Raw genomic sequence first — 24,501 nt, 5'->3', positions numbered from 1 at the left:
AGCACTTAACACACCATGGCCATAACTTTTGCAGTTTGAGGTGTGACAGCAAAATTAGCACAAATTTCTTTTTCTCTCTTCACAATTACATGAGTGGAAGATTGGTTTTTACCATAGATCTTAGCAACCTCAGCACTCGTTTTTTTTTCTTTCATTATTAAGTCAAGAACTTATACCTTTTCACTTAAAGAAAGCACTTTAAGTGAAGCTAAAGCTTCCTTTTGGCATATCCAAATTGCCAGCATCACTACTTTCACACTTTGGGGCCATTTTTTAAAGTGAGGGTTACTTGAACAGAGCACTGTGGTACCATCTATGACCGTCGATCCTGATAACCGAGAGGGCTCTACTAAATGGCTAAGGGCAGCATACACTGAAGGAATGATTCATGTTCTGGGTGGGACAAAGCAGGATAGCGTGGGTCAGCACGAGATTTCATCACACTACTCAGAATGTCATGCAATTTAAAACTTAGGATTGTTTATTTCTGGAATTTTCCATTTAATATTTTCAGACTGCAGTTGACTGCAGGTAACTGACACCTCGGAAAGTGAAACCGGGGATAAGGGGGGACTCCTATAACTGTTATGTTTGGCCGGAGATCAGGGTCTAAATTTAAAAGTTGTACAGTGCCTTTCTGTTACAAGTAATTAAACATTTCTTAAGCATTAAGTTAAATTTGGAATTCTAAGTTTGAGTTGTTTGTAAGCTAACTGCAATTCGTGTGTCTAGTTTTCATTTGAATCCAGTCATTCCCCCTTAGTTGGCTTTTGCTGTTTTATGGTAGATGCGTCACTTTTCACCTTTATTCTGAAAATTCCACCAACATTCAAACCATTGAGGACAATTACAATATAATAGAATGTTTGCAGTCAGAATTTTGCACTCCTTTTTGACATATCCTCTAGAACCATATTATTAGATGGGCGTCTGCTGGCTTTTGGCAGGGAGGGCAGGAATATTGGCTTTTGAATGAAAATCTGTTCTTCTCCCTTTCATATTTCAGAAAATAGCCAAGCCCGTATAGTCCTCACTGTGATAAGAAAACATTTATTTGAAATTCACTAGGAAATTTGGTACTCTAAAGGACTGCTCAGCTTCTTACATCATATATGGTTGTGTGTGTGTGGGGGGTTGGTTTAGTAAAAAATAAATCAGCATTATTTTTGCCAATAATTTTGGAAGTAATGGATTCTATTAAAAGTACATATTGGGCTTCCCTGGTGGCACAGAGGTTGAGAATCCGCCTGCGAATGCAGGGGACACGGGTTCGAGACCTGGTCCAGGAAGATCCCACATGCCGCGGAGCAATTAAGCCCGTGCGCCACAACTACTGAGCCCGTGAGCCACAACTACTGAAGCCCGCGTGCCTAGAGCCCATGCTCCACAAGAGAGGGCACCGCAATTAGAAGCCCGTGCACTGCAACGAAGAGTAGCCCCTGCTCGCCACAACTAGAGAAAGCCTGCGTGCAGCAACGAAGACCCAACACAGCCAAAAATAAATAAATTATTTTTAAAAAGTGCATATCAATATAAAGTGCATTCACTTGAGGAAAAATTTCTATAGTTTGGATTATGGTGCTTGTTTCCTTTTATAGAATACTGTAAGGTAAAATTTAGCTTAGCTCAGGGCAAAATGGTTACAAATACCAAATTAGTAAACTTTCTAAGCTGTGTAAAAGAGTACTAAGTATTGCATTAATACCTGTGACAGTTTTTACTGTAAATCATGGCAATGGATAAAATCTTATGGTAGGGCTTCCCTGGTGGCGCAGTGGTTGAGAGTCCGTCTGCCGATGCAGGGGACACGGGTTTGTGCCCCGGTCCGGGAAGATCCCACATGCCGCGGAGCGGCTGGGCCCGTGAGCCATGGCCGCTGAGCCTGCGCGTCCGGAGCCTGTGCTCCGCAACGGGAGAGGCCACAACAGTGAGAGGCCCGCATACCGCAAAAAAAAAAAAAAAAAAAAAATCTTACGGTATACAAATATTCATTTAACCTTTAACCCTAGGGTCAAAGCACATGTTATTGTGCATTGCATCTTCCATTTCCAGAATTTAAGTTTTTAAGAATATCAGAACTTAACATACTTTTATCAGTTCTGCAGTCATCGTTTTAGTACCTGTGAACATCTAATTCATATTAGTGAATATTCACTGTGTATGCAACTCCTGGTTGATCCCAGCTGAATATTTGTTCCTATTGCATCTTTGTTTTAATATATAAATTTATTTACTTTTGGCTGCACTGGGTCTTCGTTGTTGCTCGTGGGCTTTCTCTAGTTGCGGCAAGCGGGGGCTATTCTGCATTGCGGTGTGCGGGCTTCTCGTTGCGGTGGCTTCTCGTTGCGGAGCATGGGCTCTAGGCACGCAGGCTTCAGTAGTCGTGGCTCGCAAGCTGTAGAGCGCAGGCTCAGTACTTGTGGCTCACGGGCTTAGTTGCTCTGCGGCATGTGGGATCTTCCCAGACCAGGGCTTGAACCCGTGTCCCCTGCATTGGCAGGCGGATTCTCAACCACTGTGCCACCAGGGAAGCCCAAGAACTGCGTTTTGTGTCTAAATTAGTGGTACGTTTCTTATGCGGTTAGGCAAAGCCCTGGCTCCTCTCCTCGCTCCTCTTCCTCCTCCTAGATAAATGAGATTGTTTCACTGTTTTTCCTCCCAAGATGTCCATGGAATTCACATTTACTCATCCCTACTGTCACAGCTTTTGTTCATGCCATTATCTCTTCCTTAGATTACTGTAACATTGTATTTAACTCCTGTATTTTTAGTTAATCCTTAACTGTTTGAAATGTGATGCTAAAGTCACGTTTGACTTTGAAAAAGTAAACCTAGCAGAATATATACATCCAAAGGAATGTTATTTTTCAAAGTGTTCCCTTACATTTATGCTATGTTTTATAAATATTTTGTTTAAAATTGCTTTCACGTATAGTCATCATTGATCCAAATTACTGCTTTTAATTGATCCTGTATCATCTTTATAGTTTGGGTTACAGGTTTCTTTCAGAATCTAATGAGAGTTATGTACTTTTTCTAAAACACTGCTCACACACACAATTTGACATTGGTTTACAGAAGCACTGAAGTTGAGAACTTCTGTTTTGTAGTCACATACCATTACTCATGCTTGGCTCTAAGGCACTTGGGGTTAATTGGTGGCTAGAATCTGATTCCCTTTCTAGAAATTTTTCCTTCTGTGAGGTTATTCATTTAAAAGAAGGAAGCAGGCAGGAGAGAACTGCAAACAATGAATTCCACATATATTTTTGAATACTGGCAGTATTATGGTAATTGATGCATACACTCCCACCGTTACGGCTTTGAAGGAGACAACACATTGGATGTGTAAGTTCTAATGTATTTATTAAAAACTGTTCATTTGAAGGCTTCCCTGGTGGCACAGTGGTTAAGAATCCGCCTGCCAATGCAGGGGACACGGGTTCGAACCCTGGTCCGGGAAGATCCCACATGCCGCGGGACAACTAAGCCCGTGCGCCACAACTACTGAGCCAGCGCTCTAGAGCCCGCGAGCCACAACTACTGAAAGCCTGCGCGCCAGAACTACTGAAGCCCACGCGCCTAGAGCCTGTGCTCCGCACTAAGAGAAGCCACCGCAATGAGAAGCCCGTGCGCTGCAACAAAGAGTAGCGCCCACTCGCCGCAACTAGAGAAAGCCTGTGCGCAGCAACGAAGTCCCAACTCAGCCAAAACTAAATTAATTAAAAAGCAAAAACTGATTAACAACAAAAAAAAAACTCTTCATTTGACCTTGTGTTTCCTTAGATTACCAGTTTAGTTTGCGTTGAGTATGTGCTGTTGCTCTGCAAGCTATGCTGTAAGACCAAAGGTGTCGGGAGAGGTAATATCAATCATGCATGGTATAGAGATGATAGAATCTGTTGACTCTGTATAAATATCATTTTGAGTTGTATATTTGTACTGTCAGTGCAGGAAAGAAAGCTGCTAAGCAAGTTGATAGTAAAAATATTATGAGAGAAAATATTTAATATACTTAGTAAGTCATGTACATAACTTGCATATGATCAGTTATTTTTTTAAATAAATCATTCTTTCCTGTTCCTTAAGTCCTGTGCCTTATCAGCTGTTCCAGTAATTTAATGTACTTGGTTTCAGTAATTTAATGTACCTGAAAGGAATGAAATTTGTGTTTCTTTCAAAATACTTGAAAATCTATACTTTTATGCTAATTTACAATGACCCATTTCCTCCAATTTTAATCTTTCCTTCTATATATAATACAGTGGTTGTGTTTATAAGGTTTTAAAAAGATTGTATAAAAATAGTTCTGAAGGGATAGGGGGAGTTAGTGGCTAGAGAGAAAAGAATTCCTGAAAGAATTTCAATAATAAAGTTTGTTTTAAGTGTTATGACTACATAGTTTAAAAACCTAAGTATCACTAAACAAACAAACCCAGTGTCTGGTTTTTATCTTATATCAGCTCAAGAGTGATGACTTTCCGTATCACATCCAGTATTGCCTGTTTGTATCATCCAGTGTTCCCAGAGCAGTGTCAAAACTTTTGCTGTTTGTGGTCATCCTTGTCATGATTCTGACTTTAATAGGAAAATATTTCACAATTAAGCACCAGGTGGTTTTTAGTTTGAGTATGCTACTTCTTAATTTGATACTTCAATATTTTTTTTCTTCTGGGTGTTTTTTCTTTAATAATTGAGAATTAATTAGTTTACAGTTGACCCTTGAACAAAGCAGGTTTGAACTGCGTGGGTCCACATATACGTGGATGTTTTTCAGTAGTAAGTACTACAGTACTACACAGTCTGTGGTTGGTTGAATTATGGATGCAGAGAAACAGCAGAAATGGAGGGCTGATTATAATTTAACCCTCACCTTGTTCAAAGGTCAACTGTACTTCTTGATTCTACTGTTGAAGGCCAACCTGAAGCAAACTGTTTTCAAGCCCTTAATTCATTAAACTAGAGAGGCAGTTTCCTCAAAGGCTGTGTTACTGGGCATTTATTATAAGTTAAGAAAACTGAAAAGAAATTCCTTTTTAGCATAGGCTCAAACACTAGTCCAAGAAGTCTTAAAGGTACAATAAATGGATGTGGACATAGTGGATGAAACACAACTGTCTTGCACTCATTTCTTTTAACCATCTTCTAGCAATGGATCTTAAACTTGTTTGTCTGTTAGAATCGCCTTGAAGCCTTGTTAAAGCAGACTGTAGGGCTCTACACTCGTAGTTTCTGAGCCAGTACGTTTGGTGTACTGTCTGGTGATGCTGATGCCGCTGGTCCTGGGGCCACACTTTGAGAGCCACTCACTGCTCTACAATATGTTTACCCTGAATTTTTCAGTTCACCTGCATCAGCTAATAAAAGGCTGCTTAAATATAGCACACTGTGTAGTGTGTAATACACTACTTTAAGACTAGAGAAACTAGTTTCTGGATCACTACTTACCAGCTGGCTGACTTTGAAGCCATTATTAAACTAATCTGATCTATGGTTTCCTTATCCATAAAGTGAGGAATTGAGGATGAAATTAGGTAATGTATAGAACAGTGTTTTAAACTCTATTGCTGCACAAATATAAAGTAGTATTACATACTTAAAATTTTTTTGTTTGTTTTAAAATACCATGGTTTGTAATATTGTTACTTTCAGTATTTTGATACTTACTCTACCGCTCCTCTATTGCCACTTGTTCTTTAATCTTTTTAGTGATAGTGTCTTTCAGTTTTTTCAGTTTAAGTGGCCTTTAATGGCTTTGAAAGGAAGTATATTAAGATGAATACAAGTCTTCAGAAGACTGTAAAAATATAAGCATTTTGCAGGACCATGAAGATAACCCTGCATGCTGAAGACATGCAAGCTATGTTAATAATCAGTGGGAAAAATTGTCATAGTTCTGTGACCTTTAAAGATTTTGTCAAAACATTAAAAACTCTTTGAGTCTGGGTTAAAAATGTTATAGGAAAATGAAAAAAAGTAGGAAAACTCATGTTTAGTGCAAAGTAATTTAAAACATTAGAAACATTGAGAATTAAAGTGTTTTTTGTTTCTTTGTAAAAAAAACGAGATTAGTTTGAACAGTTCTTGCCTTGTATAATTTACAATAAGGAGATAGGTAGATAAATAGATATAAATAAATGTTATAGTATGATATGAATTACTGGAGAAAAATTACATTCAGCTTGTGTTAGGTATGTTTTATTAGATTATTTAAATGTGGACATTTAAAATATAATGGAATCATAGAATGAAAGTTCATAGAATCTATAGGATCCTTTGAACCATAGTGTTTTAGAGCAAAGGTCAGACTTTTTATGTAAAGAGCTTTGTGGGCCAAGAGGAAAAGTCAAGGATATTGTAGCACTTAACAAGAGAAAACAGATTTACACACATTTTTTCTTAATGAAATTCAAAATAATAGCAATTGAGTATAAATTTTGTAACCCTGGTCTACTAATGAGAAGACTAGAATTCTTTTAGGGGGGTAACATTATTCTTCATTGGGCTTCAGAGTTAGTGTTCCCTATCATCAAATTGATCACAAATATTCAGCTATAAAAACTATTCTTAAACTCATGTGCTGTATGAAAAGAAGTGATGGGCTGGCATTGGCATGTGAGACATACTTGTTGATCCATGTCTTAGGTGATTGCAAAGGTACTTACAATATATTCTAAGTAGTGAAGTGAGGGTTGTTTCCTAAGGTCACACGGTTATTTAGTGACAGGTTATCTTATTGACAGGTGTTATCAAAACACAGTGCTCTTTAAAATGTTATACTACCTCTGATATTCTTAACTAATGTATTATTTACTTAACCAGAATACTCTGTTTACTAACTATTGTATAAATGGAAATTCACTTTATGCAAAAACTGTCACTCATCTCCCTGCTTCTCCTACATCACATCTTTTTTCTGCCTTACCTGGTTTTTAGCAATACCTCAGCTTCTCAAATAATAATAATAATGTTTTTAAATTAAAAAATACTTTAAAAAATTTTATGAAGATTTGGGGCAGTTAATATATCATTTCCCCCTCATCTGTACTATATTTTTAAAAGTGATTTAAATTATTTTTATTACATTTTTTGGTGAACTGTACAATTTTAGTAGCCATAAGCAGATCTTAAATATCAGACATTATGAACTTTTATTTAGTAGTATTTTAAATATCCCCAGATAATATTTTCACATTGTCTCCCTTCTACTCCTACCACTGGTAAAATGGAAGGAGCGTTGTTCCACAGAGTACTAGACTGAAATACCGAACATCAGTGCTTAGCACAGAGTAGGTAATGAATAAATTGCACAATGACAGAGTAATTTGGCAGGGTCACTTTATAAAGGGCTTACTATAATTCCTGGTACGTGGGAGGTGCTTCATACAAGATAGTTTTTTCTTTTTTTAATAAATTTATTTTATTTATTTATTTTTGGCTGCATTGGGTCTTCGTTGCTGCGCGCAGGCTTTCTCTAGTTGCAGCGAGCAGGGGCTACTCTTTGTTGCAGTATGTGGGCTTCTCATTGCGGTGGCTTCCCCTGTTGCGGAGCATGGGCTCTAAGAGCATGGACTTCAGTAGTTGTGGCGCGTGGGCTTAGTAGTTGTGGCTCGCGGTCTCTAGAGTGCAGGCTCAGTAGTTGTGGCACACGGGCGAGCGGAATGAGGGATCTTCCTGGACCAGGGCTCGAATCCATGTCCCCTGCCTTGGCAGGCAGATTCTTAACCACTGCGCCACCAGGGAACCCCCAAGGTAGCTTTCAGTAATTATTAATTTATGGGTAGAAGTTGCTTATAATACCAAATTTAACTCATTTTGCTCAATATTCATAGATACACCTAGGTAATAGAGTTGTTTAAAAAACCAGGATCTGGGAGTTAGATTACCTAGTTTTGACACCTAGTGAAACCAGATTAGTCACACACCCAAGCCATGCAGCCCTTGAGCAAGTTTGTGCCTCAATTTCCTAATCTTTAAAATGGAAATATGATAGTACAAACCTCATAGGGTTGTTATAAGGTTTAAACATGTTACTACATGTAAAATGTAATAGTGCTTGGCACATAGTAAGTTCCCAGCAACTGTTGTCTGCAGTGGTAGTAATTATTAATGTTATATGTGAATGCTTTTCTTACAAATTTCAAACAGTTTTAATCAATTAACCAGATTCCCCAGTTTATCATTAAATTTAAGGTTCTTCTATTACAGGTAGAATTTATCTAATTTACCTCATCTCTTACGGATATAAACAGCAGAAGGGAAAATTTCCTATTAAATTGAGCGTGTGTATTTGCAGCACCTTGTATAATCCTAAGTAGAAAAATTGGTTAAATATCAACACATATATACATGATCAGGAAATTATAGTCCTGGCCTGATAATCTCCTTGAGGTAATCCCAAAGGGGGTATATTGAGTTTTTTTCCTAACCCAACATGTGCCTTCTATGTTGTCACTTGAATACAGCATACGTATTATTCTTTTCTTAATCCTAGTACTTGTGGATAATGTAAGGAGTTACTTGACCCCCCACCCCCCAAAAAGCTACTTGGAGAAAAGGAAATGCTTTGGGAATTAGTCATCTGTAATTCTACTGTATCCTTGTGGTTGTTAATGTATATTCTTCATATACTTTCATAGAATTATTTGTGTAAATTAATACATTTGGGTGCAACAGAATTCTAGTACCTAATTTTCTTTTGAAAGTGCATTCTTCCCAACTTCTTATAGAATTTATAAAATAACTTATAAAACCTGTAATCAAATCGAATTAGTTAATGATCTTTCCCTTGTCAAGTTTTCTAATGTATGCTTCTTTTTTCCCTCCCCAGAGGAAATAAAAGCGGAAACTGAAAAGCAGAGGTTTGTGGGGTTTTTTTTCCTTAATTTGCAAACTTGTCAGTCTTGGCCAAAATAATAATACAACCGTGTGTATTTTAGTGTGGCAGATTTTCTGCATGTGGTCTTCATAAAATCAATTTTTTAAAAAATGATTTTTGAGAAATATTGAATATAATGGTAAGCATACTTATAAAAAGGTCTCATAAATAAGCAAGTAAGGGTATTTCTGAAATACCGTAAGATATGCTTTTAAAGTCTTTGCTTAAAGACTTTGATTCATATTTAGAAAGATGACTAAAAATTTAATAACCTAAATAATTACTTTATTTAAATTAATTAATTTAAAATTTTTTTCTTGCATTTAATTATGTCTCTGGCCACTAGCTTATGACCTATAGCAAATCACTTAACTTCTTTGGGCTTTGGTTTCCTCATGAAATATGGGAAAATGAAAATTGGTTTGCTTTTTAGAACTGAAATTAAAGTGAGTATATCATCAATATGATGAATGTGATATTATAATCAGACTCTTCTTTTTTCATTTAGTCCTCCTCATGGAGAAGCAAAAGCTGGATCAAGCACCCTTCCACCAGTGAAATCAAAGACAAATTTTATCGAAGCAGACAAGTACTTCCTGCCCTTTGAATTGGCATGCCAGTCCAAGTGTCCCCGCATAGTTAGTACATCTCTAGATTGTTTACAGGTATGTATGAAATGGCACTATCCAAAAACCGTCTAATTTGAATGTGTTTCTAAGTAGTACTCACAATTGATGATTCAGACATTTTCCATGAAAGCCTTGATTATTCTTTTTGTGGTAAGAAACCAAATGGTTGCTTATATTCAAGAGAAACAATAGTTGCAAAAAGATGTTTCCAGTTTAAGGATAGCAGAAATCATTAGATAGCTTAGTGAGACACAAAATCTTTACTAAGGTTATCAATAATGGAAGTGTCATAACCTGCTGCTGATTTTACATACTTCATTATTTGCCCTGATTTTACTGGATGCTTGCTGTTTTGTGTGAAGCAGTGGGTTAATATTAACAGTTTAGTATTTATATTTACTGTGAAACTTTAGCTCTGACCTTCATTTATGTCAGAAAAATTCCTTTCTGTCTTCCTGTTTTACTTACACACAGAGACACACACATAAGGATAAGTTCATTTGATTTGTGACCTTGTTTTCTCTGAAAAATTAATATCTAAGATCTTCCTTCCAGGGTTATAATGGTAATGATGAATGAACAAATCTGTGATTTATTGCAGCCAGTGTCTGGAAATGGTTTTCTGTATATTCACAGACCTAATTTGGAAAAAGATTTTGGGTCATTTGAACGTGTTAAGATAGCTTTCACAAAAGCAGTATCAGTAATGTTTGGATAGAAAGCCGTAAGCTGTTAGAACTCAACAGAGACAAGTTCTAAGGCCTGCCTTTCTCAAAGTATTGCCTGATGGTTTTGCTATGGTTATTTTTCTGTTTTTGTGATTATTACAAGTGTAAATAATTTCACGTTTATAGCTAATAAAGCTTTCTTTAGGAAAAGTTGGTATAGCCTTGGCTTTGATTATACCTTAATATTTTTGTGTAAAAAGTTTAACATATGTTCAATTGTATATCATAATTTGAAAGTATATTTAATTAGTATATATATATATATATATATATATAAGCTTAATTAGGATCTTTATTTTCTTTCTCTGTTTCAGAAACTTATTGCTTATGGGCACTTGACTGGCAATGCTCCAGATAGTACAACACCAGGCAAAAAATTAATTGATAGAATCATTGAAACAATTTGTGGCTGTTTCCAAGGTCCTCAAACAGATGAAGGAGTTCAGTTACAAATAATAAAGGTAATTAATTATAAAAATGAACTTGTTATTCATAATCTACTTTTTTTAAAATCAGAAGCCTTTTACCTTGAAAATATTTGGAAAAGTCATTTTATATGCTTTCCAGCTATAATAGAGGTTATTTGGGTGCTTTTTAGACTCCATATCAGGGGATTTTATTGTTGAATGCCAGGAATTCACTAGGAGAAGATTCATTACCAAATCTCTTATTTTGAAGGCCCCAGTTTAGGCCCGCAGAGTCTTCCAGAGCTTTCCAGTTTCTAACGTGGTTCTATCTTTTGAGCTTTAGGGTCCCATGTCAAGGTCCTGTGACCCTTCTAGTTTCTTCTACTACTGTCAGACCACTTGTAGTCTAGTCCCACCTGCACCAGCCTTTCTGCTTGAGCACCAGCTTTCCTGCTTCCCTTGCACCTGTCAATCTGCTGAACCTACTCAGCTAAATCCTGTCCTGGGTTTGTGCTATGATACACCTGGATCATTAAATTCCTTTAAAGAAAAATGACTCATTTGTGTTTTCAGTCTACTATACATATTGAATTTTTAATGTTACTGCTAATAGTAGTGGTGGTATGTTTATTTGTTAGTAAAAATTTTCTTGTACTATTAGTACTTTTGAAATTGTTTACATGTATGAAGTATCCTTTATGTGTGTCTATCACCCCTTCTGAGCCTTTCAGTCTCATAGCTGCATTTACTTCATAAGTTATAAAATGTCATAATTATAATAAAGCTATTCAGTTTGGCCTGTTGTTTGCAGTTTCATGTCAGTTGTGGTTTGTTTAGTATGTGCTTAATGCTGACCCTGCATAGCACTGTGCAACATAGAAAGACAGAAGATACAAGTCCTTGCTTTTGAGAAATTGAGTAACCTAATGTGTGACAGTTCACAGAAATTATAGCTGTTCACTTTATTGGAGGATTCACCTTAGGATTATTTTAAATGCTTTATTTTAAAACATTTGTAAGCATCTTCAACAGTAATAACAACAGCACATTGAGTTCAGTCTGTAAGTTAGATCTCAGAAAAATTTGAAAGTGAATAGGGCACAATACGTATCCTCCCCAAGTTGACATCTAGTTCAACAGATATATCATATGAAGCGTATCTGTGCTACACTATGACAGAGTATTAATGCTGTGCAGTTTAGTAGACCAAAATAATAATCTATTAAAATGAAACTCGGATTGAAATAAATCAGTTGAATGGTTTTTTAGCGTTTTGGGTTTGGGAGGATTATATGGAAACTACAACCAGGATGGGGAAAACAAAATATTTTAACAATTGATGATATATTTAAGGCAGGTAGAAAATCTGTATACATTACCTTAAAGTGGTAATGGTGTCTGCAATTTTTAATTCTAATACAAAAATACCAATGTATTTCTGTGCTGAAACTCTGGATGCAAAAAAAAATCGCTTTAACTATTTTTTTTTAAAGGCTTTACTTACTGCAGTAACATCTCAACACATAGAAATTCACGAAGGAACTGTACTGCAAGCTGTGAGAACATGTTACAATATCTATCTAGCAAGCAAAAATCTCATCAATCAGACAACAGCCAAAGCTACTCTTACTCAGATGCTAAATGTTATCTTTGCACGCATGGAAAACCAAGCAGTAAGTATTAAAAAATGAGAGAGATTGTATAGAACACCACAGGCATCAACTATAGAAAAGATTTTAATGAAAATATAGTGAAATCTTTTGTGTCTGTGAAGAAAATGTCTTTCATTTACAGTTTTACCTACTGGAGATTTGTGGTATTGTTTTTGTTTGAGGCTTACTGAGTTGCTTGACGTTGGATAAAATACATTTTGAATTGTTCAGAAATAGAATTTGAAAGATGTCGATTGCCATCATCCTCATCGAAGTGTTTATGAATTGATATTTTTATTGCTCTCAAGCTTAGTAGATGAGTATAATGTAGATATCAAGTTACCTAATTTTTTTTTTTTTTTTTCCTCCGTACGCGGGCCTCTCACTGCTGTGGCCTCTACCGTTGCGGAGCACAGGCTCTGGACGCGCAGGCCCAGCAGCCATGGCTCATAGGCCCAGCCGCTCTGCGGCATGTGGGATCTTCCCGGACCGGGTCACGAACCCGTGTCCCCTGCATCAGCAGGCAGACTCTCAACCACTGCGCCACCAGGGAAGCCCCAAGTTACCTAATTTGATCTATTCTGGTATAAAATTATTTATTCATTGAGCCTTTAAAAAATAAATTTCTATAGTGATGAAATATATTTGGGGAGGAGGGTAAGAGACCAGCAGCTAGAGAATCATTTTTTAAAAAATTATCTAGGTCTTCATAATTAAAAACCAACTTCTAACTTTTTATCTGGAACTGATTTTAAACTTAGAGAAAAGTTGCAAAAATACTTACAGAGAGATCCTCTTTACTCTGCTTTCCTAATGCAACATCTTACATAACCATATTACAATGTTCAGAAGCAGAAATTAACACTGGTATAGTACTATTAAGTAAAGAAACCCTGATTACTTAGTTAAGGTGGTATCTTCCAGGTTCCTCCACTGGAAAGTTACTCTTTTACATTTAATAGATATCTCAGGAGAGATACTTTCAGACTATGCAAATATCCTGTTTTTTTCCTCATATTCCCCCACACCCAATTTGAGTATCCATTGGTGGATCTGACTGGCAACAGTTATTACTGCTGTGTTTCCCTGGTGGTGATTTTCTGTTTCTCTCTCTTTCTATATTTATTAACCAGAATTATTCTCCTTTCCTATTTATTTATTCAGTTTTTTATTTATATCAATCTGTATTAATGGATGTTTATTTTATTCTATGTTTTATAATGCAGTTCTATCATTATTTATTCTGTTGCCCCAGTTATTCCAGCTTTGGCCTTCTGTCCTTTTGACAATAGCCCCCAACCTTTTTTTAGTACCTCTTCACTTTCTGGAATCTCAAGATGTTCCCTGCTCATTTTGAATTTTCTCTGCTTCCCCGCTGGAGTAGTAGACACATAAACAGGGAGCCCTGGCTCCTTCAGTTGGAGAATGGTAATTGGATACCAAGATCTGAGTGCCAGGTGTGTTCACTGCAGCTGAGATGTTACTACTTCTAGGCCCTCCCAGCAGACTGAACTAGGAAATACATATGTGTACAGTCACCCCACCTCCCCCACCCCGTGTGTGACTACCCATCCGTATGTCTTAAAAGCTGTGTTCATACTGATGCTTCTGATTCCAGGCCAATACCACAGGGTTCATTTCAGCCTTCTCCCTTTACTTATTTGTAACTTTCTCTAAACAGTGAGAAATAAGGCTTTCATTTTTTATGATACATTATTTGTTCAGGCCTATTACACACATATAGTAGTTTTAGAATTGCTTACTTTTTTTTTTTTTTTTTTGCGGTACGCGGGCCTCTCACTGTTGTGGCCTCTCCCGTTGCGGAGCACAGGCTCCGGACGCGCAGGCTCAGCGGTCATGGCTCACGGGCCCAGCTGCTCTGCGGCATGTGGGATCCTCCCGGACCGGGGTACAAACCCGTGTCCCCTGCATCGGCAGGCGGACTCTCAACCACTGGGCCACCAGGGAAGACTAGAATTGCTTACTTATAACACTGTGAGAAGCAAAGTTACTAGGTACATTATAGCATTTATATTTATTGGGTTTTGTTTTTTTCTTTGTCTTTAGCCTTATAGTATCCATTCAAAATATTATTTTCCAAAGTTACTTAGGTTCTTCTCCATACACTTCAGCAGGATAATTTTATTACTTTATAATGCAGTTAAGTTCGTTTGTTACTGCCTGTTTTCCGTTTCAGTACTCCTCACGTTCTGGTTTAATTGCTTGCTTATTTTTTGAGTCTGTTAAACACTACTATGAATTAAGAGTTAGTGGTAGTGTATATATGGACATATATACACTACCAAATGTAAAATAGATAGCTAGTGGGAAGCAGTCTCATAGCACAGGGAGATCAGCTCAGGGCTTTGTGTCCAGCTAGAAGGGTGGGATAGGGAGGGTGGGAGGGAGGGAGATGCAAGAGGGAAGAGATATGGGGATATATATATATGTATAACTGATTCACTTTGTTATAAAGCAGAAACTAACACACCATTGTAAAGCAATTATACTCCAGTAAAAATGTTAAAAAAAAAAAAAAAAAAGAGTTAGAGCTCTACAGAAATACTCCTCATTCCTATCACTCCAGTCCTCTTCCTCCCTTCTTTGTACTCCTTGGATGTAGCTAATCTCTATTGTTTATGGTTTATCCTTCTACATTTCTTTAGCACAAATGAGCAGATACATGTATGGTTTCATGTATCACCTTTCTTATATGAAAGGTAGTATACTGTATTAGTCATCTGTCACTGCATAACAAATTACCCCAAACTTCAGCTGCTTAAAACTCACAGCTTAGCTGCTTATCTCTCACAGTTTCTGAGGGTCCAGAATCCAAGAGTGGCTTAGCTGGTGGTTGTAGCTTGGATTTCACATGAAGTTGCAGTTGGCTGCATGGATCACAGTATCAGCTGGGGCTGAAGTCATTTAAAGCCTTCATTGGGCAGAGAATGAGAGAGAGAGAGAGGAACAAGGCAGAAGCTACATTGTCTACCTTATGATCAGAAGTGGTCACCCAAAGAGTCATGTACCACAGTCTTCATTGCAGCACTGTTTACAATAGCCAGGACATGGAAGCTACCTAAGTGTCCATCGACAGACGAATGGATAAAGAAGATGTGGCACATATATACAATGGAATATTACTCAGCCATAAAAAGAAACGAAATTGAGCTATTTGTAGTGAGGTCGGTGGACCTAGAGTCTGTCATACAGAGTGAAGTAGATCAGAAAGAGAAAAACAAATACTGTATGCTAACACATATATATGGAATCTAAAAAAAAAAAGAGTTCTGAAGAACCTAGGGGCAGGACAGGAATAAAGACGCACACGTAGAGAATGGACTTGAGGACACGGGGAGGGGGAAGGGTAAGCTGGGACGAAGTGAAAGAGTGGCATGGACACATATACACTACCAAATGTAAGGTAGATAGCTAGTGGGAAGCAGCCACATAGCACAGGGAGATCAGCTCAGTGCTTTGTGACCACCTAGAGGGGTGGGATAGTGAGGGTGGGAGGGAGGCAAGAGGGAGGGGATATGGGGACATATGTATATGTATAGTTGATTTACTTTGTTATACAGCAGAAACTAACACACCATTGTAAAGCAATTATACTCCAGTAAAGATGTTCAAAAAAAAAAAAAAGATCACCCAGACCATCCCTGGCACAGTGTGGGAGGGGACTCTACAAAGAAGTGAAAATCAAGAGGTAGAGATCATTGGTGGCCATCTTAAAAAGGCTGGCTACCACACGTACTCTGGATACTCTTTCATACTCTTTTCACTTAGCAGTATGTCCTGGAAAGCATTCCATATCAGCCCTTAGATCTTCCTCATTCTTCTTTATAGATGCAGAGTATTCGAGCATGTACTATAGTCTATTCAGTCACTCTCCTATGTATTGACATTGGATTATTGCTAGTATTTTGTAACCACATATAATAGTTTTGCTGCTTTTTTTCGAAGAAGTGAATGAAATTTTATCACTTTTTAATAGAAGTATAAGTTTTATCGGTTTGACTTGTTCAGCAAATTTTACTACATTCCCTGTACATTCTTGGCACTGTTCTAGTTCTCAATTGTACAGTGCTGGGCAAAATACCAGCACTGTATCACCACTACTTTCAGAATTCTTACAGACATAGAGGGGAAAGATGAATCTTAAATAATCACACAAATAAATATATAACATGAGTTATGATAAAGGCTATGAACATGTTTCATGTTATGAGGCATATTAGTTCTGTGCTGTGGATAATTAGAAAAGTCAGAAAGGGAAGAGAGAAAATTAAAAAGGCAAGGCAGAATAATTTTCCACATTTGCTAAAATACTCTAAGCTAGAAGTCTAATTCATTCGTATATACAGCTGATAACTTTTCCTCTCCTTCCCAAATAAAATTCACTATAAAGTGTTCAGTTCTAAAATTATTTCAAGAGAAGATGCTAATTTCTTTCTCTGTAACAGTGGTTTTCAACTGGAGGTGGTTTTGCCCCCCAAGCCATATTTGAGACACTTTTGATTGTCATGACTGGGGTGAGTCATAACCTGTAATGGGTTTCTACCCATTAGAGATAGGGATTGGGATGTTGCTAAACTCCCTGCAGTACCCCGGACAACCTCCACCTCCCCCAGCGCGCACGCGCGTGCGCGCGCGCGCGCACACACACACACACACACACACACACACACACACACACACAACACAAAGGATTATCTGTTCCAAAGGTCAATGGTTCTGATGTTGAGAAACCCTACTACAAAGTATGAAAGTGTATAGAAAATGTTTAAAGTTAAGTTCCTCTTTTTTCCCAAGGATCTTTCTAGAGTTTATACAACTCTGGAATACGTAGAAAAAACTAGAATTCAACATTATGCTTGTCTGTAATTCCTAAGCATGTGCTTGCCCTACTAAACCATGGTACGGATTACCTGAAGTTAGGCTGAGGGCGAGATTGGATTGCAAGTCAAAGGTTCCTCACTGTTAATTTGGAAATGGACTTTCTCATGAATGGCCTAAGGCTTTGAGAAGTCTGAGAAGTTTCTTCTGATTCCAACTGTGTGCAACTAGTCATGCCCATCAGTTTCCTTATCTGTAAAATAAGGGACTTAGATCATTGCAGATTATAAGTCTTTTCGTACCTTTTGGGCATTTAAATCTTTTAATTCAAATTTGTTTTATAAATTCATATGATTAATTCTGATATTTCTGCATAACCTAGAATATTACTAGGAATATGAAATGTTCATGTTTGACACTGTAAAATATTTATCTTTGTGGAAATTAATTCTGTGAGAATGATTCCTATTAGGTCATGAGGATCAAAAGAGATGTGTCTAAAAGCAATAAAGTGCCAAAAAATGAAACCCTGTGATCTTGATTGTCACTGTTTTTAGCATCTTGTAAGTGAGCCAGTTTTACACGTAGTATTACGTACATAGTAATTTAGGTCTCCTAAAATAAAACTGGAACATTTATAGTTTTTTCATTCTTATTAGATGACTGATTGGGCAGAGGCATTTAAGTACTCATAATTTTATTTATTAAGTGTAACTATTATTTTTTAATTAAAAGATATTTGGCAAGGTGACATGAGAACATGCTACAGAAAGGTACACACCGAAAGGTTCCCTCCCACTCTTGTTTCCAGTTCAGTCATTTCCTAACTTCTACCCCCAAAGGTAACCATTATTACTAGTTTCTTGTGTAAATGTCTAGACTTTGTTTCTATATATATAAGTAAAAATGAATGTGTGTGTATTTTATTTCCCTGTCCACTTTTTTCCTCCCTTAGTGAAGCTTTTATTTGATTTTAGGTAAATCTACTGTTACATTGGCAACAGTCCAATTATCATTCTAAGGTTATTAAAAATTAATTTGTTTTTAATTTTGTTTCAGTAATACATTTACATCATTCAAACACCAAAAATAATGACAAGAGGATATAGTGAAAGACTTCCATCTCTGTTCCTGTTTGCCAAATTCCATCCCCCTAAGAAGTAACCACTGTTTCCTGTTGTTGTTTGTTTTCAGTATGTTTTAGTTTTTTATTTCTGATGGACCACGATTTCTAAGCCTAGAGACAAGGTGGCAGCTCCTATGAAGGATTTATAGTTGAGTATAACATTACCCCTCCAAATTTTAAACAACTTATTTTGCTAATATTGGAAATTATTTTCTTTCTTTCCAGTTGCAGGAAGCCAAACAAATGGAAAAAGAAAGGCATCGACAGCATCATCATCTGTTGCAGTCTCCAGTAAGCCATCATGAGCCTGAATCACCTCAACTTAGATATTTGCCACCTCAGACTGTTGATCATATATCCCAGGAACATGAAGGGGACCTTGATCCCCATTCACATGATGTGGATAAAAGCCTTCAGGATGATACAGAACCTGAAAATGGATCTGATACTTCCAGTGCAGAAAACGAACAGACTGAAGCTGATCAGGCAGCTGCAGCCGAAAGTAATCTTTCTGAGAAGGGGTTGCAGGGGTTGGGAGGTGTGTGTTGGGGGAAGAATGTAGGAGGGCATTTTTGGTAAAGAAACGTGGAAAGGGTGATATGACTTAATGGGTATCAGGCACATTGTGGTAATTGTGGACTTTGTCCATCCTAGGTGATAAAGTTTTCTTAAAATTAGTTCATAGCAAACAGGAGACCTATTTATTTAGTAAAGTTTTCTGGAATGTGACTGAAAATTTTAGGAAATCATTATAAGTTCACAAGGTACTGTTGTCAAAAAAAAGGACTGAAATTAAATATGAAAAGATATCTTTTGAATAACCACCTGGCATACAAAAATATTTATTTTTATAGCCTGATGTGTAATAATTGATAAGATTTAGATATTCTCTGTGTTTTTTTCTAAGTAAATTTATAAGAAAAAGGTTACAAGAGTACAAAAATTAAATTGCATTTATTTATTTTACGAATGTGTTTCTCTAAAAATAATCACGTGCAGTCATTTTTTCCCCAAACGTTATTCTCAGCTTTAGCTGTTCTATAAAACTGCCAGGAAACGAGTTTCTTCCCTTTGTTCCTCCTTAGCTTGGTGTCAAAAAAATGATGGAAATTCTGTTGCCTTTCCAGTGTGGTTTTGTAGAACTAGGATGGTTAGGGCTTAGTTACAATTCATCTGAATTCTGTGTTTTTACTTTACTTTGAGGAAAGACTTCTGTAGTATATTTTCAGCTCTTGATTTTTTTCTTTAACCACATCTTTTCCATAACATAACAGTGGTTTGAGCATCAGCAGTGTCATGAATAGGTGCCTTTTTACTCTTTTTAAGAGTACTTTATTTAGCATTTACTTTAAAGGGGACAGTTTTGATAAACCAAGCATTTCTAGTACTCAAGCTAATAATGAATCCATACTGCCTATATGATTTACATTTTTCTAGCCTGCCCTTGCTGAAATTTCCCCTACTTTAACTGTAAGCTTATAAAGGAGCTGTTCAAAGAGCTAATCTATAATAAGGCTGGAACTTTATTTATTCCTCCATTTCTTCATCCGTGCGTCCAGCAAATATTGATTTAGCATACTGTGTCCCAGGCACTGTGCTAGGACTTGGCGTTAAAAAAGCTGATGAAGGTGTAGCCATTGCTCTTAGGGTACTCATGGTCTGCCTGGAAGGTCAGGCATGTATAAATGAGGTGTAATGTGATAAATATCCTGCAAGTGGCATGCATAAGATAATTCTGCTGAGGAGAGTTAGGAAGTACTTTTGTAGAGAAAGTGTTGCTTTAGCTGAATCTTGTTTGGATAAGGGAAGGAATTGCCTAGCCAGAAAATTTAGGGAGTTTTCTAACAGAAGAAACAACATAGACCAAGACCCAAGGGGTAGAAGCGTCTACTGTGTAGTAGGTACCACTGTAGGTACCTTTTAGGATACAGCACTATAAATAAGACATAATTCCTGTGGGATAGTCATGATTTTTAAAGGTGTTTTTCTCTCGACAGCTGATATAAATGAAAATTTTGCTTCTGAGCCGTTGGGTGAGAGTGCGTGGTCTGGAATTAGATTATCTGCTTTGAATCACACCTCTCTCACTTACTGGCTGTGTGACTTTGGACATAAAAGTTAACTTCTATAATCATTTCCCATGTGTAATAAGTATTATTCACGGTTACTCTAATTCTGTTAGATAATTTATAAGAGAATTGACTAGATTTGCTAATCATTTTGTGCACATTTTAGTGACTATATATATTTAGTTATGTTGAAATTGTTAATTTTTAGACTCTTGGTAACTTTAGCCAACTGGAGTGCAGGAATACAAAATTTAAGAAAGATGGAAAGATTGTATGTCAAGACATTTATACGTTTTTACTCCACAGAAGAATCTAAATGCTGTTGTATTTGAATTTTTTATAAAATGAAGTTACTGATTTGGCATGCTTATTTATCAACTTTCTCCTGTGACATTCAGTATTTTGTAGAATGCAGCGAACAGTAGATTAGGAGCAGTGAACAACAGGGAGGACAGACTTCTGGAAGTCAGAGTTTTATGTAGTGGTCCTTCATAGTGGTGTGAGTTGCGGGGTGTGTGTAGACAGTAGCACCATAAGCTCACATGCAGTCTGAGGCCATTTGCTGTAGGGCAGTGGCTCCCAGAACAGGGACCCAGATCTCAAAGCATCATAAAGTACCAACTGAGCCTTCCTGAGATATTTTCAGCATTTCAGAAAATCCCGGGGAAACCGTATTTTTATCTGCAAAAGTCACTACAAACTGACTGGGAATATCAAGTTTTATTAGTTTCTTGTGTGTTCAGAAGTTCTGATTGGTAGTTATGTCTGTTTTTGATTAATGTTAAATTGGGAGATGAATTCTTTTTTACTTACTAAATTTAGTTTTACATTGGATATGTGGAGTATGTTGGGGAAAAAATAGTAAGGAAGAGCTCAGATAGCCCAGTCTCTGGTTCTTCAAGGACCTCATTATATTAGAGCACAATGATGAGCTTGTTATTACTGGTGAGCCTAATTAATCCAAACAAGCTTTAATTACGTTTAATATTATTTGATCAGTGTGGGACATGTTAGAAATGTTTCATTCAGAACTTTTAAAAGTTTTGCTTCTTAAAGGAATAATCTAGAAAACTCATTTAAGTTGAATAGTCATTTAATAGCTTGTCAAACGAATCATTGTTGAAACTGACTTAATGATAAAACATTTTAAAATATGGTTTGGTTAAAAGTTTTGAAGATTTAACATGTAATTGCTTCTAGTTTCATATATCTGTTTTTTTCTTTTATTCTTAATTTCTTAGATTTTTTTCATTATAAATGTTTAGTAAAAGTTTCCAAAAAACTAAAATACTGTTTTCTTGAATTTTTCTTTTTTAAAGCATTATCTAAAAATGATGTATTATACGATGGAGAAAACCATGACTGTGAGGAAAAGCCACGAGACATTGTGCAGAGCATTGTAGAAGAAATGGTGAACGTCATCGTTGGAGGTAGCATATTTGACTTGAAATCAGTTTATTCTGTCTTATGTTATTTCATGTGACTGTGGGGACTATTTTATAATGTGCAAAACAGAAAAGGCAAAAATTGTGTGTAGAAAAAATATTTAAATCTCTTTGATTATAGATGAGTACTTCCTTTTTCTCCAGTTTCAGTTATAATCTGTTTATAAAAACCCACTGTTCCCCACCCCATTAAAAAAAAGGTTGATTACCATTTCATTTTTGTTTTTATGTTTGCTGGGAGAAGGGCAAGGGTATATTTTCCTTCCTCCTAAATGTGTTAAACTTTATAAACTAGAAAATGTTTAAATTGATTTGGTTTTTAGTATTTTGTATCTTTGGAAAAATCGTGATTTCTTATACCTTTATTATCATGACCCAAGTCATAGCTGATACAGGGGCAGGTCCTATCATATGGATTGTATTATAAAAATTTTTTAAAGTTTGATAGGAGTTTCATTCACACTTCTTGTGAACAGTATTATTATAGATAGGATTAGATTTGAGACCAATCCACTGAAGCTTATTTAATTCATGGTATCTTGCACAGGACTAAGCATAGTACCTTGCTACATGTACTTCTAGAAATACGATTAAATGTACAGTGTGGCTCTTGAATGAGAATAGTACTATTTCAGCCATGCCTAATTTCCATTTATAATGTCATTTCTAAGAATATATTTCCTTCTTTAGTACAACACTAGAAGCAAGTATTCATCTGATTGCATTCTTAATTTTTCATTCATCTTTTCATTCAACGAATACTTAGGAAGCACATAAAATTGTATGGCACTGTAAGGAGACACAAACGTTTATCTGAAATAGACCATGCTCTGGAGGAAAGGGGTTCTGGAGTATAGGAATGTAAGATAAGTGTCATTAGAAAGAAATAGCTAAAATCCTATTAAAATTCGAAAAAAAGAATGGGTATTTCTAGCTAAAATTATCCAGGAGGGCTTCATGTAGGAGGTGACACTTGAACTTAGACTGTATAGATACTCACGCAGGTATAGGGAGTGGTGTTTGATGTATGGGAAACTGTTAGCTAAAGTCTAGAGAGAATGATTTGGGAATTGGCAGGTGGTGCTTTAGCTGAAGTGTAGAGTATGTGGTGTCATATGGTAGAAAATAAGTTTGAGGAAGTAGTTTGGAGCCAACCAATGGATGGTTATAAATTCCAGCTTTAGGATTTTGAACTTCGTTCTAAGAGAGAATAAGTTACCATTGAAGATTTTAGAACTAAGAAATGAAGTAATCAGAATAATGTTTAAGAAGCTAAGTAGGGAAATATGAAGTCCAGTGAAAGACCAGTGCAGTAATCTAAACCTAAATAGGACAGTAACAGTGGAAATAGAGAGGAAAAAGTGAATGAGAAGTGAGATAATGGAAGTTGAATCAAGAAGAGTTTGCAACTGATTGAAATCTAGGTGAAAGAGAGAATAAAAACTGTGTCAAAAGTCCCAAAGATTACCTCAAGATTTGGTGATTCACTAGAAGGACTCATCATATAGTTACACTCACCACTGTGATGTGGTGAGTCAAGGTACAAGGCAAAATCATCAAAGGGAAAAGGCATATGGGGCAAAGTCTGGAGGAAATCAGGTGGACAATTCCAGGATTCCTCTCCCAGTGAAGTTACATGGGAAACTCTTAATTTCCTCAAGCATTGAATTATGAAGTGTTGTCTAGCAGGGCAGCTCCTTAGGGACTGAGTGCCCCAGGTTTTTTGGGGGAGCCTGTGGTATAGGCACTCTCTATCTGCATGTACCAAAATTCCAGATTCCCAGAGGGAAAGCTGGTGTTCCAGCATAAACCACATTATTTGTACAAACTATTGAGGCACAGTGAGCCACTTTTATTGGTTCTGGGAAGAGTGAGAATCCTCCCAAAGTGTAAATTCCAAGGTTCCAGCCAAGAGCCAACCTTGCAAGCAGGCCTTTCTAAGGATAGGCAGTCTCAGGCATGCTATGTTAGCTCTTTTCTGCACAGGCAGTCTTCCAGTTTTTGAGCCTAAATGGGTAAGTGGGTGGTAGTACTATTGGTAGAATTATTGGAGTAGACGTTGGCGTGGGAAAAAAGGTACTAATTTTTATTTTGACATTGCATTTGACCTTCAGGTGTGCCATTCATGTGGAAATGTTTATGAAATATATAATGGAAATATAGAACTCTGGCCTAAGAGATAATCAAGGCAGGTGTTATAGGTGGGAGTCATTCTGTTAAAATTAGTACTTGAAGTAGATTACCAAATGGGAAAGTGTAGAGGCTAAAGAAGAGAGCATGGTCTTGAGGAATATGAATTTTTCAAAAAACCATAAACTTATAATAAGGGAAGAAAGAAAGTATTAGGTATCCACACATTCTCTTAAAATTTTATAATGTATATTAGGGGTTGGAAAATAATGTTCCATGAACCAAATTTGGCCCACTACCTATTTTTGTAAATAAAGTTTTATTGGAACACAGCCATGCTTATTTGTTTATGTATTGCTTATAGTGGCTGCCTTTGCACTACAAAAGTAAAGTTGAGTAGTGGCAACAAAGATCATATGGCCAGCAAAGCCTAAAATGGCTACTGTCTGGTCCTTTGCCAGTTTCTAATACATATGAATACAGAGTGTGAAGTGAAAGTTCTTTCATTTTTCTGCTTTTTACTTAGAAAGCTTTCAAACCTAGAGAATAGTTCAAGGAACAGTACAGTTAAAACTGTAGGTCCTTTTCTAGATCACTA

At 36.7% G+C, this 24,501-nt stretch overlaps 1 protein-coding gene across 4 annotated transcripts in view; it reads left to right on the top strand.

Annotated features, from left to right (window-relative positions):
- ARFGEF1 (ADP ribosylation factor guanine nucleotide exchange factor 1) overlaps positions 1–24,501 on the top strand; it is a 138,305-nt gene that overhangs the window by 43,336 nt on the left and 70,468 nt on the right. For 2 of the 4 annotated variants that reach the window (XM_004274948.3, XM_033437554.2), the window contains exons 2-7: positions 8,831–8,861; positions 9,387–9,543; positions 10,550–10,696; positions 12,136–12,315; positions 18,485–18,761; positions 21,648–21,758. In XM_004274948.3, coding sequence (XP_004274996.1) covers positions 8,831–8,861; positions 9,387–9,543; positions 10,550–10,696; positions 12,136–12,315; positions 18,485–18,761; positions 21,648–21,758 — 903 coding nt within the window. Of the gene's footprint in view, positions 1–8,830; positions 8,862–9,386; positions 9,544–10,549; positions 10,697–12,135; positions 12,316–18,193; positions 18,327–18,389; positions 18,408–18,484; positions 18,762–21,647; positions 21,759–24,501 lie in introns of those variants that run through there. The other 2 variants (XM_033437551.2, XM_033437552.2) reach the window with 2 other exon arrangements.

Source organism: Orcinus orca, chromosome 17 (assembly GCF_937001465.1).
Source record: "Orcinus orca chromosome 17, mOrcOrc1.1, whole genome shotgun sequence".
Lineage (NCBI taxonomy): Eukaryota > Metazoa > Chordata > Mammalia > Artiodactyla > Delphinidae > Orcinus > Orcinus orca.
Note: the sequence above shows the minus strand (reverse complement) of the source record. Positions and strands in the feature narration are given on the sequence as shown.